The sequence below is a fragment of the Heptranchias perlo genome, chromosome 13 (genome assembly GCF_035084215.1).
Source record: "Heptranchias perlo isolate sHepPer1 chromosome 13, sHepPer1.hap1, whole genome shotgun sequence".
Classification (NCBI taxonomy): domain Eukaryota; kingdom Metazoa; phylum Chordata; class Chondrichthyes; order Hexanchiformes; family Hexanchidae; genus Heptranchias; species Heptranchias perlo.
In genome coordinates this window covers 12244614-12256388 of record NC_090337.1, presented here as the reverse complement: position 1 = coordinate 12256388, position 11775 = coordinate 12244614, and the positions used below count along the sequence as shown (strand labels likewise).

At 42.8% G+C, this 11775-nt stretch overlaps 1 protein-coding gene across 4 annotated transcripts in view; it reads right to left on the bottom strand.

The window, feature by feature from the left end:
* Positions 1 to 4790: 4790 nt before the first annotated feature.
* Positions 4791 to 11775, bottom strand: part of LOC137331281 (glutamate-rich protein 6-like) — a 43711-nt gene continuing 36726 nt past the window's right edge. The window contains exons 15-17 of one of the 4 annotated variants that reach the window (XM_067994983.1): positions 10567 to 10722; positions 8515 to 8743; positions 4791 to 7171 (exon numbers count right to left, since the gene is read on the bottom strand). In XM_067994983.1, coding sequence (XP_067851084.1) covers positions 6926 to 7171; positions 8515 to 8743; positions 10567 to 10722 — 631 coding nt within the window. In that variant the 3' untranslated portion in view covers positions 4791 to 6925. Of the gene's footprint in view, positions 7172 to 8514; positions 8744 to 10284; positions 10723 to 11775 lie in introns of those variants that run through there. The other 3 variants (XR_010965416.1, XM_067994985.1, XR_010965417.1) reach the window with 3 other exon arrangements.

Sequence of the window (11775 nt, the reverse complement as noted above, 5' to 3'; positions counted from 1 at the left end):
ATGTAGATCTGTTATCTGCTGTCTTAAAAATAACTGCAAAATATATATGGGAATATCAAAAATGTAAGTAAGCATCAAGGAAAAACTAGCAAGTGCATTGTAGGTGACTTGTGTGGAAAGAAAATAGGGGACATTAGAGGCAAAGGTCGATGTATCTGCTAATGACTAGAACTGTGTATGGTAATAGAGATGGATAAAGATACGTGAAATTATTTTTGCACCAGTTAACACAGCCTAGACCAATGATTAAACTTGGAATGTTCACTGGTCACTGGCTCAGTTACTGGATAAACCTGCTGAGCCATCAGAGGAGCCTATTAAAAAGTCTTATCTCCGTGCGCGTTCCCATTCTTATTCAATGACCCAATGGAAACAGAGCCAAAAGGGTGAGACTGCCCTTTAATCGTATAGTGGAGTCTTTTCCATGTTAATGCTCTTTTAAGGTTGAAAAATAGGCACTCATGTTTTTAGTTGAAAGAGGAATTTCACTGCTATTGGGCAAAAAGCAATTGTGTCCCACATTCACCAGTCCCGATTCTGTTTTCTCTACATTCCCAGTTTATATTGAGTTGTTGAAGTCGACCATAATTTCAATATTAATGTCTGTACATATCCCTTTTTTCTCATGATATATGTTGTTATCTTTATCTCTCCCATGGATCTATAGCTGACTTCTATCATTAACCTTGCCCTCTACCTGCTTGTCAACTGAAGCCAAGCTTCTAATTTTTAGAATTTATTTACAGGGTCACAAGATAGTAATCGATGATCATTTGGCTCATTAGTTCATCCATCCAGAAGCAGCCTACAGTCCCCACATTATAGCATCTAACTGTTCCTCAAATGCCTCCAAACCATTTATTATCATGTAGAGCTCAAAGAGATCACCTCTCAGATGCTTCCTTTCTATGCTGAAAAGCCAGACTCTCGCTAGTCTATCCTTCTATCTGAAGCCCCTGTCACTTGGGATTAGCCTCGTGACTCTTCTCTGCACTACCTCCAGCTTTTCAAGGTCTCCCTGTAACTTGGTGACCAAACCTAGATACAGTACTCAACACTCTTCTGGGGCAGAAACTCTAGCTGGATTTTTCCCTCCTTCATCCAGAGGTGCAGAGAGCACTTTTAGCGACTGCCAACCTAGCAGAGGTCCGCTAACTTAACACGGAACAGGAATCAAATTTAGGACCTTCCTCGTCTATATGCTAAGCCATTGGGAGAGGGTAAGAATTTGTTGATTTAATGTAAGACAATAAAGGCACACGCTCTGGATTGATCTTGATCAGACAGAATAAAGCTAATTTGGATACTCCTGTGATTGACTCACTAAGGATCAGGCAGGCACCATCACACTCAACTGTTTTAAAGGCTCTGAGTGATTAGTGAGCTGCTAGTTTTGGTGCAGACAGGACTACTGGAGATTGAGAATTGATCTGTGCTTACAGGCCATGTCAATAAAAGAATATTTCAAGTCAGCAGCTACTTGCTTCTGCAAATCTGCCTGCTCATATTTCAGAACTTCAAGTCCTTTTTAATCCTAAAAAGGCAAAGTTAATGAGGGAAAGGAATTAACCAACATTTGCGTTGGAAAGTCTGGAAGATTTGCGCATTGTAGTGGTAGGATGTGCAAGAGACACTTATGATTTGGGCTTTCTCACAACATTTTTAACTTGCGTTACAGCAAAAAGGCAGTTTAAATAAACCGATCAAGCTGTCTATGAATCAAAATCTGCAGCCTTAAGTGTGAAGGGAATGGAATAGCATGCCTTTAACTGCACTGTTCCAGTCACCATAGTTGCAAAAAAGGTTTATATCTTTATCCTTGGCTAATTGTGTTGACTTGTTGCTGGGATATGGTTACATATATGCTGGATGCCCCACGGTGCCTTGCACAAATGCCTACTGTTCATAAGTTAGCAGTGATCATCAGCAGACTATTTGATTCAAAGACCTTATTCTCATATCTACTCTGAAAGGCAGTAAATAACACATTGCCTGATTGTAATGCTCAGGTTAAAAGGAATAGATTTATTTACAAGTAAGATAATTATACAGAACCAGAAATACACAGTAAGTTAGTGATGGTACAAATAATTAATAAGAATAAAGATTGCATCACTCCACAAGGGGTTAAAATAATTTCTTCAGAACTGATATAGTCTGCAAGACTTTTGGAGGAAATAGACCTTCATGGACTTATCAATGTGGTGTTTGTATATGATGTGGAGATGCCGGTGATGGACTGGGGTTGACAATTGTAAACAATTTTACAACACCAAGTTATAGTCCAGCAATTTTATTTTAAATTCACAAGCTTTCGGAGGCTTCCTCCTTCCTCAGGTAAATGTTCAGGAGCTCCTCGAAGCCTACGCATTTATACATGTAGAACAATACATGGTGTTTACAGAATGCCCCTGCAACTGCCCGTTGCCAAGGCAATCACCGTGTTCAGACAGAGAGGTGTCACCTGCAGAACCCCCGAATACACATTCAACAAAAAAACAAACAGGAAAAAAAACAGAGAGAGGCAGAAACATCTGGAAGGCAGAGAAAGCCAGCAAATGACCCATTATATTACCCAGTATATAGGTGACATAGTATTCCTCAGTGGTTGCTGGCTCATAGTGTTTGTTATACTCTGTCCTGAGAGGTGCTTGCCTGTACCATCATTGATAACTATCATATGTCTGTGAAGATTTCCTCTGTTGGATATTTCTAGTGAAATCATATCAATGTGTTTAAAAGGACCTAAACACTTTCTAAAAAGAACAATTAATAATCTGGCTAAAAATAAAACAAAGAGGAAATCCCAAGAAATGCATTTACAGTGTCGATACACACAGCAAGTCAAGAATTCTTATCTGTGTGGAGCCTGGCTACGCAAATAAAAATAACTAAAAGGAAAATTCTGTGCAAATATATTTTAAAATATTCAGTTCAGCTAAAGCTGGTTTGTAATGAACACCCCCAGGATTGTAAAAGCATATGACTGCTGGAAGGAATAAACTCCCAAAGTTGTCCTTTGCCTCATTTATTTTAAACGCCTACGTCTGTAAGGATCAGATCTGTGAAAATAATCGACTCCAACCCTAATTCCAGCGCATTAACTATAGAGCAGCACACACTCCTCGTAATGTTGTCTGATTGGCAGATTGTACTGGGCTCCTTATGGATCATTTGACCTACTCATAAACTCTATTACTTTTAATGGTACTTACATTATGAGCTGAACATAAGAACATAAAAAATAGGAGCAGGAGTAGGCCGCACGGCCCCTCGAGCCTGCTTCGCCATTCAATAAGATCATGGCTGATCTCTCAACTCCACTTTCCTGCCCTATCCCCATATCCCGTGATAAAATTAAAGGAGACTTGTTTTAAAAAGGGAATAAAGCAATGTTTGGAATCTATTGCTAATTTCCCATCATTTATCTTATAACATTTGGATGAAATACAATGTCATGAATCAAGATTGAGTCAGTGCGTAACACACAATAACAGGTAAGGTTTGCAGTGGTGCTGAGGATATAGAATCATAGAAAGGTTGCAGCACGAAAGGAGGCCATTCGGCCCATCGAGTCCACACCAGCTCTATGCAAGAGTAATCCAGCTAGAACCTCTCCCTGTTGCCTTGCAAATTTTTTCCTTCAAGTACTTATCCAGTTCCCTTGGATAATATTGGAGGAAGCTGTTTTGAAATTGACAAATCACTGGACCAGATGATCTGCAATAACCTGATCACAGGTCACTCTTATAATAAACAGAACCCCAACTTGAACCTAGCTGAGCTCTCCAACAGCATTAAACTAAATGCCAAACTTTCAAGGATTGTCCTTTATTTACTATTTACAGAGAAGATGATCACTGTGGTTTACGCAATCCTTCATTCGCTTTTGAGTTTATTGATCCCTGTCACTAATATATTGGTGATCCAGGTCCTACACCTGATAATGAAGAAAGGGTCAGTCATCCTGAACTATTGGTCGGGGTGATGTGCATTGTGGAGACTCTGGATGATGTCCTGGCTGATGACTTTGATAAAAATCTGTCTGCTGAGGATTTCCCTGGCCATCACTCCTTGCACCTGCTCAATGCTCACCCTCATTCTCATTTCCTTCGATAGGTACTTGGCCGTTAGCCTGACCTTATACCACCGCAAGCTGATGTCCATCACTCAGGTGATCCTGATGCTGATGCTTCTTCATGGGACGTCTCCCATTGGTGGTCCCTGCCTTGCGCCTCGACAACTACACCGGTTTCTGCCGGCTGCCCTTCGCGACCAAAGGGGAAAATCTGTTATTTGCTGCATCATTTTTCTGCCCTCTTCTGTGGCCCTGATTTACCTCCACTTGGTCCTGGGGAGAGTTGCTTTGTTCAGTTGAATATCAGGCGGAGCGCATTCTGCTATCGGGATAAGGGAGTTAGATTTAGCAATACAAGTGCAGTGAAGCAGTACATGGGTGCCATCCTATGATCTGAGTTAAACGCGCACTAATATGCAGTCGGCCATTTAGGACTGAGGTGAGGAGGAATTTCTTCACTCAGAGGGTTGTGAATCTTTGGAATTCTCTATCCCAGAGGCCTGTGGATGCTCAGTCATTGAGTATATTCAAGACTGAGATCGATAGATTTTTGGACTCTAGAGGAATCAAGGGATATGGGGATCGGGCGGGAAAGTGGAGTTGAGGTCAAAGATCAGCCGTAATCTTATTGAATGACGGAGCAGGCTCGAGGGGCCGTATGGCCTACTCCTGCTCCTATTTCTTATGTTCTTATGTTCTATTATAAAAGAAGGAAGAAATTGCATTTATACAGCACCTTATTATGTCCTCAGGATGTCAAAAAGCACTTCGCAACCAATGAGTTCTTTTTGAAAAGTAGTCACTTCATCGTGTATGCAAATACATCGTGTATGCAAATACAGTTGTGCCCAGCAAGGTTCCACAAACAGCAAATGAGATGAGTGATCAGCCAACTTCTTTCTTTTGGTGGTGTTGGTTGTGGGGGGAATGTTGGCCGGGGACTGAGAGAACATCCTGCTTTTTGAATAGTGCCATGAGATCTTTTACATCTACCTGAACACATACAAGGGATCTCCATTCAGGGACACAATATTTCACCAAAAAAAAAAAAAATGCATTTTTGTGTCCTATATACAAACCTAACAATTTTTGCTTTTGCTTTAAAGCTGTGCTGACTGCTCCCATTGTGATTGCCTGTTTGACCTTGTCCTATGTCACAGGGATAATTAAAGGGATCTGCAAGAGTTCCGCAACCTTCTGAAGAAACCGCTGTTTTTCCTTGGAGCAACCAACACCCACCTCAAACCTCTGATCTATGAATTTTACACGAGGAATATCAGAGTAAACTTTCAGAACATTTTCAAGTGTCCTGGAAGAAACGTGGAGCTTTGTCCAACTATGCCAGTGTCAAGTTGCACGTGAAAACAAAAGTGAATTCCATTGAAGGGGTCGGAAACATAATTCCTCCGTGAGGAAATGCTGACCCATCCTAATCTAGTAACCTTGAAACAGCTAAAACTGAACTTCATTCATAAAAATACACATATGATACAGGAGCCATTACAACTTATATGTAGCTGTTGCTGTGAAAGTGTCCAACGAGCAAAATTAACTCTTGCTCTGCTGAATGAACACTAATTTTGTATGAGGCTCCTATAATGTCTTAATTGGTAAATGCACTGTCCAACATGCTAAGTTAATTGGTTGCAACCAGGATGTTGTTTGGGCACGTCGGTAGGTCAGCTGTGATGGCCGCCTCGGTTAAATAGCTAGTGACAGCCACTGTCCAGACTAAACCTATGAAGTTTGGTCATTTAGGTGAGATAAGAGAGAGCGCCAAGTGCACAATAACTGTACCCTGGTTTGAGTATTTTAGCTTTTAGGAGGAAGGAAGAACATTTTCGGAGGTGGAAGGTGGAGGGAGGGAACCAGTACTTAATAGTAAGTGTAAGGCCAAGGCAGATGCTGACGAGGGGATCTGATGACATTTACAGTGTAAATGTACAAACAATTAAACACCTGACTGACTGGAATTGAAATAATTGATGGTTAGTATGAGCATGGCACTTTTATACACCTTTAATTCAACCCTCAGATACCTTTCTCATCATTTTTAGAAATATTTTATTTACTCCCCAACTTCATCTCTCCTATCATGCAATTCATTCTCTGCTGATGGTAGTATTAATCCAGCCATTAGTAAATGACCAGTGTGTGATACTGCTGGCAATTTTTCTCCTGCATTTTGGGAAACCCTTCCCTTCCCTCAGTGCCTTCTGTTTGATGATACTCTGAGGCAGAAGGTGGAATACTACAAACAGAACATTTTTATAATAAACTTTAGAAAGATTCTGAATTTTATTATATTTTGTTTTAAACTGACAAACATTAGCATTAGATTAACACATTGATCTAAAAATAGTTTGAATAATAAATTTGGGCACATAAAGACTTTCACCTAGTAGACAATAGAATAACAGCAAACAAGATGGGACACTGATCTAAGACCACGCTCTTTCACCTTATAGTGGGAAGAGATGGACACTTGGATTTACCACTCCCATCCTCCTGCTACACTTTTCATTCAGTGGCCGCTGGTACAGGTCCACTCCGGTAAAATCAAAAACTGTTGTGGACCTGACTTGGAAAGAGAGGCTAGCGTAAGGCTTCGAACCAAAGCTGAAGTCTTCTTACTTGAGCCAGTGTTACGCGCATAGGTCCAACACTGGGAGAGTTTCTTGAGTATATTTTCATTGTGAAATTCCTTTAGTTCAAATCAAAATTCAATAGCTTATTTCCTGTATGTATAAACCACCAATTCCACCCCCCGCCCATCCCCATACACATACACACACACACAGATATATAGAAATTGCACTCAGCTAAATGCAATTTCTTTTCAGTCCTTCAGGCGACTTTTTCCACCTCAACGCTTTCTTCCATTTTAACATTCGCATAGAGTTGGGAGAGCCTTTGTTGTTGGGACACAAGATAAAGTGGAAGTGCCATTTTCTCTGGGTCGTTGCTTGGAAAGTTCAGGGCAATGCACAATTTGTTGATTATTGTTTGGACTTTTATCCGGCTGGCCTGAAGGAGGAGGTCGTCCTCTGTTATCCAAGAGTTTGTCAGGAATTGCTTTGATGCTTGATGTAACTGTTGGGGGGGGGGGGGGGGGGGAAAAGGTAAAATTCAATCAATGGAACAAGCAGACTAAGATGATTGTAAAAGTTGAGGATCTTAACTCTGTTTCACTTTTGCTTAAAATGGCAGGGGGTAGATTTTCAGCTTGTGGATGGGTTGGCTGCCCGTTATAGAAACCACCCATATTTCTTTCCATTGAAATCAATAGGACGGTTTCTATTACGGGTGGCTGATCCGCAACGCCTGTTTCACGCCCGGGCAGCAAGTTGGAAATCTACCCCATTTTCTTTGGTTTATGTATTTTCTTCCTGTTGCGATTTTCCCCCCCCACTTCTTCATGTGCCGATGTGGCTGAGGCCTGCTGCTCCTGGGGATCGACCTACAACCTCTTTTTAGGAAAAGAATATTCAAATTTTTTTCCCCCTTTCGTCTCCTGACGGATCTGCCTCTTGCTGGGATAAGGTGCCGGCAGATCTCTTTGCCCAAGTGCCCATTTTTATGTGTGAAGCTTGATAATGTTGATGGATTATTCAACTGCAAGTTGGGGGTAGGCATCGATCGCAACCAAGGCTGATCCTGTTGTCCCTCAACCACCATTACAGTTCACATGCCAGCCAGGGTTGCTGGATAGTGATAAGGAGTGGGAACCCCCTCATCCAGAGGAGCTGAGGCCACTTGTAGCTTCTCTAACTGGTGCCATAGCTGAAATCAGCCAATTCAGTACAGACTGAGAATTCATAGAATCATACAGCGCAGGAGGAGGATGTTCGGCCCATCGTGCCTGTGCCAGCTCTTTGGAAGAGCAAGCCAATTAGTCCCACCACCCCGCTCTTTCCCTATAGCCATGCAAATTTTTCCTTTTCAAGTATTTATCCAATTCCCTCTTGAAAGTTACTATTGAGTCTGCTTCCACCGCCCTTTCAGGCAACACATTCCAGATCATAACAACTCGCTGCGTAAAAAAAAAATTCTCCTCATCTCCCCTCTGATTCTTTTGCCAATTATCTTAAATTGAACCTGAGCAACCTTCTCTATTCAGACACCCTGTGGTGTGGCACCCCTGTGACTTTCCATCCGCCAAAATCAACGAGTGGCAGATCGTGTGGTGGACAACTGGGATTTCCTGAGATGTGCTCCCTGCAGGTGACGCTCCCTGTCGGAAGCACTGGATTGCGGAATCACCCCTTATGAGTTAATTGAATAATTTGTAAATTTCTTTACAACCATTACTACCAAGTCACTGGACTGTTGCTGCAATTATCAAATTATGAATGAGGGTTTGGAATAAGGGACTGGGAGAAATAAACATGGGGACCAAAATTATACAAGACGATTAAATGTGTTGAATATTTTACCTTCAGTTTTGTTCCCACTTTGAATTTTGCTTGCTTCCCCATAGCCAGAAAAGTAACAAAAATCCGTTCTTGCTCTATAATCCTGACACCAATGTTTTCATTTAATGATATGAAAATTGGCTTAAAAGGTATGAAGATAAGAGGGGACAACCGGTCTCTCCAGCACCATCGCTTCACTCGGGTGCCATGCTTATCCGAATAGTGGCCGCCCAAAGCATTAATATTTACCCTGTGTATAAAACAAGATGGTACAGGGGGTTGTTACATTCAACAGGCGTGTGGACATGTCATAACGCCACAGATATTCATTATACTAGCGGACCATCTGTGCCACTGCTCATGGTAGACCAGAATATAAGGGCCCTGAAAATCCACAGGCCACCATCCTGGCCGTTCCGCTGGCATCACACCCACCGGTTGCCCTCCAGCGATGAGCTTGTCGGAGTTTGCGGAGTTGGTGGGAGGGCACCTAACTAGCATGGGGCCTGTGAGTGCCTGTGGCACTACGGACACATCTCTGGTCCCTGCCTACCCCATGCAGCTGGAGAATCTGGTGCCTGTCCGCCGTCGGGGGTGGGAGATGGGGGGGATCTGCCCCGAGCACCCCCACCACCACCACCACCACCACAGGCTGCCATTGTGCACCCCCTTGGCTCCTTATATAAGGGAGCCAATCTAAATTTGATTCGTTTAAAAAAACTCCACAGGAGTCCATGCTGCTTCTCTGACCTGGACCCTACCAATGGGACCCACTTTCACTCATCTGGAAGATGGTGCACATCATCTCTCTCAGTGTATCAGCTGCCAGTCTTACTCTGGGTCCCCAACCAAGCCAGGGAAGCTTGAGCCCCTAATACTGGGAGCCCCTAATCCCCAGGGCTGCACCTGGCGCATTGGTCTTATGAGGGGTAGGCTGAGCTAATTGAACAATTTGTAAATTTCTTTACAACCTTTACTTACAAGTTACTGGACTGTTGTTGTAATTGATAAATTACTGGAGTGAATGAGGGATAGGAACAAGGGGCTGGGTGGGAGAAATTAACATGGGGATGGAAATTACACTAGAAGATTAGTATTATAGTACTAATCTATAATATACTACTTAGTACTATATATTTTACCTTCCGTTTTGTTCACATGCTGAATTTTACTTGCTTCCCCATAGCCAGAAAATAAATTTGGGCCATAGTGTTTAAATGGAATATTTGTTACCATAGCAGGCTGGGATAATTTTGGAATTTATTGTGTGAAGTTTAATGTGTTGGGGAGTTGGATTCAATGATTTTCTTCATACAAAGGGTGGTGGAAATCTGGAACTCTCTCCCCTCAAAAAGCAATGGAGGCTGGCGGGCCAATTGAAAATTTCAAAACTGAGATTGATAGATTTTTGTTAGGCAAAAGTATTAAGGGTTATGGAACCAAGGCGGGTAGATGGAGTTAAGATACAGATCAGCCAACTGAATAGTGGAACGGGCTCGAGGGGGGCTGAATGGCCTACTCCTGTCCCTATGTTCCTAGTGACGGGGAAGTATAAATCATCAAGGGAGAGAGGAGCAGGAAAGAAACCGCACGGGTAAAGAGAGGTTGGCGGCAGTGAGCGGGAAAGAGGTTAGCGGTGGTGAGTGGGTGGTAAAGTGAGAGTCTGATGGGGAAAGGTGAAAGGTTAGTGGACAAAAGACAAGGAAAGTAGGTGGTTGCAGGGAGTTTGTTGGTGAGCATGAAAGAGATGGGTGGAATGATGGAAAGAAGAGTTATAGATCATATATTTACCACGGCGAAAAGCACACAGGTCCACATGATCATCAATTGCTTTGGAAACATAATATAGATTTTTATTTAGAAAAAAGATAAATCTGAATTATAAACCATCAATAGTTTGAAATCTCATTTACAACAATCGGTTGAACCAACTGTTCTATCAGAGTGGTGTTTTAAACTATGTGCAGCGACATGTCACCTCATCTAGAACTGATAACTAATCGAAGATTGTGTCCATCTTTGGAAAGGATCAGATTTTGAGTGCTGTCTAATCATAAAGATAAAGTGGCCTACCAGACCACGCCATTTGGATAATAGCAGGTGCACCTCCCATAAGAGCCAAATACTGCTTGGATTGCTGGGTCAGTAGCTCTGTCCTCCTGCACTATGCAGGTGATTTTCTTCTGCTGGTCAGTGAAAATCAGGATTGCCAAATTTCCAGAGGGGTAACTTATGTTGTCAAGGAAACAAAGCAAATTTGTATGTGCCATATTGGGACAACCTAAGCGTGCAGTATAATTTTGTCATCTAATCACTCCTGCTCTCCACCCTGTCACAAATCTTGCCTTTTGTTTGTTCCTCCCATCGCTATCCCCCACCCCCCCCGACCTTTCCCTGCCTCTATACTTGCTTAAAAACTGTTAAATCTTTACTTCTTCCAAAACTGACGATAGGTCATCGACCTGAAATGTTAACTCTGTTTCTCTCTCCACAGATGCTGCCTGACCTGCTGAGTGTTTCCAGCATTTTCTGTTTTTATTTCAGATTTCCAGCATCCGCAGTATTTTGCTTTTGATATATTAAGTATAATTTTTGGATTCAAACTTTAAGGCAACAAACACCATTTTCATTCTGAAACAAAGAAATGGCACTCTCTGAAAGGGTTAGTGGGTGAATACACTGCCTTGTATGGTATAGAGCCATACAGACCAGGAAGGTCCCCAGTTTGATCCTCAATCTGGGGTCTGCCAGCTGCTGTCAGCCAGGACAGCAGTAGTGGAGCTACGATCAGGGTCCGTGGCTGAGGAGGGGGCAAAACAGCCAGGGTTCCCACTTCTGACTGCCGACTAGTGGGTCTTGCTGGAAAGTGTGCGTCTGTAGATGGTGGTTGAGAACAGGTTTGGGCTTATGCTGTGCTCCTTGAATACCCAAGTAGCCTGCTGTCTGTGTCCAGAGGCTCCGGTGAGCAGAAGCAATTGGACATTGGAGGGTGGCAGCTACTCGTGGAATCGTTCCTCCTGGCATGAGTCAGTGGGGGTGAAATTGGTCTTCGCCAATAGAGAAGCGGCTGCCTGTTTTACACCATGCACAATTTCATTTTCGATTGAAGTCAGTGGAAAGAAAATCGGGCGCAGCATATAACAGGCAGGGTGTAAAACAGATGCGGTGTTAATCGGGCTCGGTGTTAATCGGGCAGGGTGTAAAACGGGCGCGGTGTAAAACGGGCGCGGTGTTAATCGGGCGCGGTGTAAATCCGGCGCGGTGTTTATCCGGCGCGGTGTT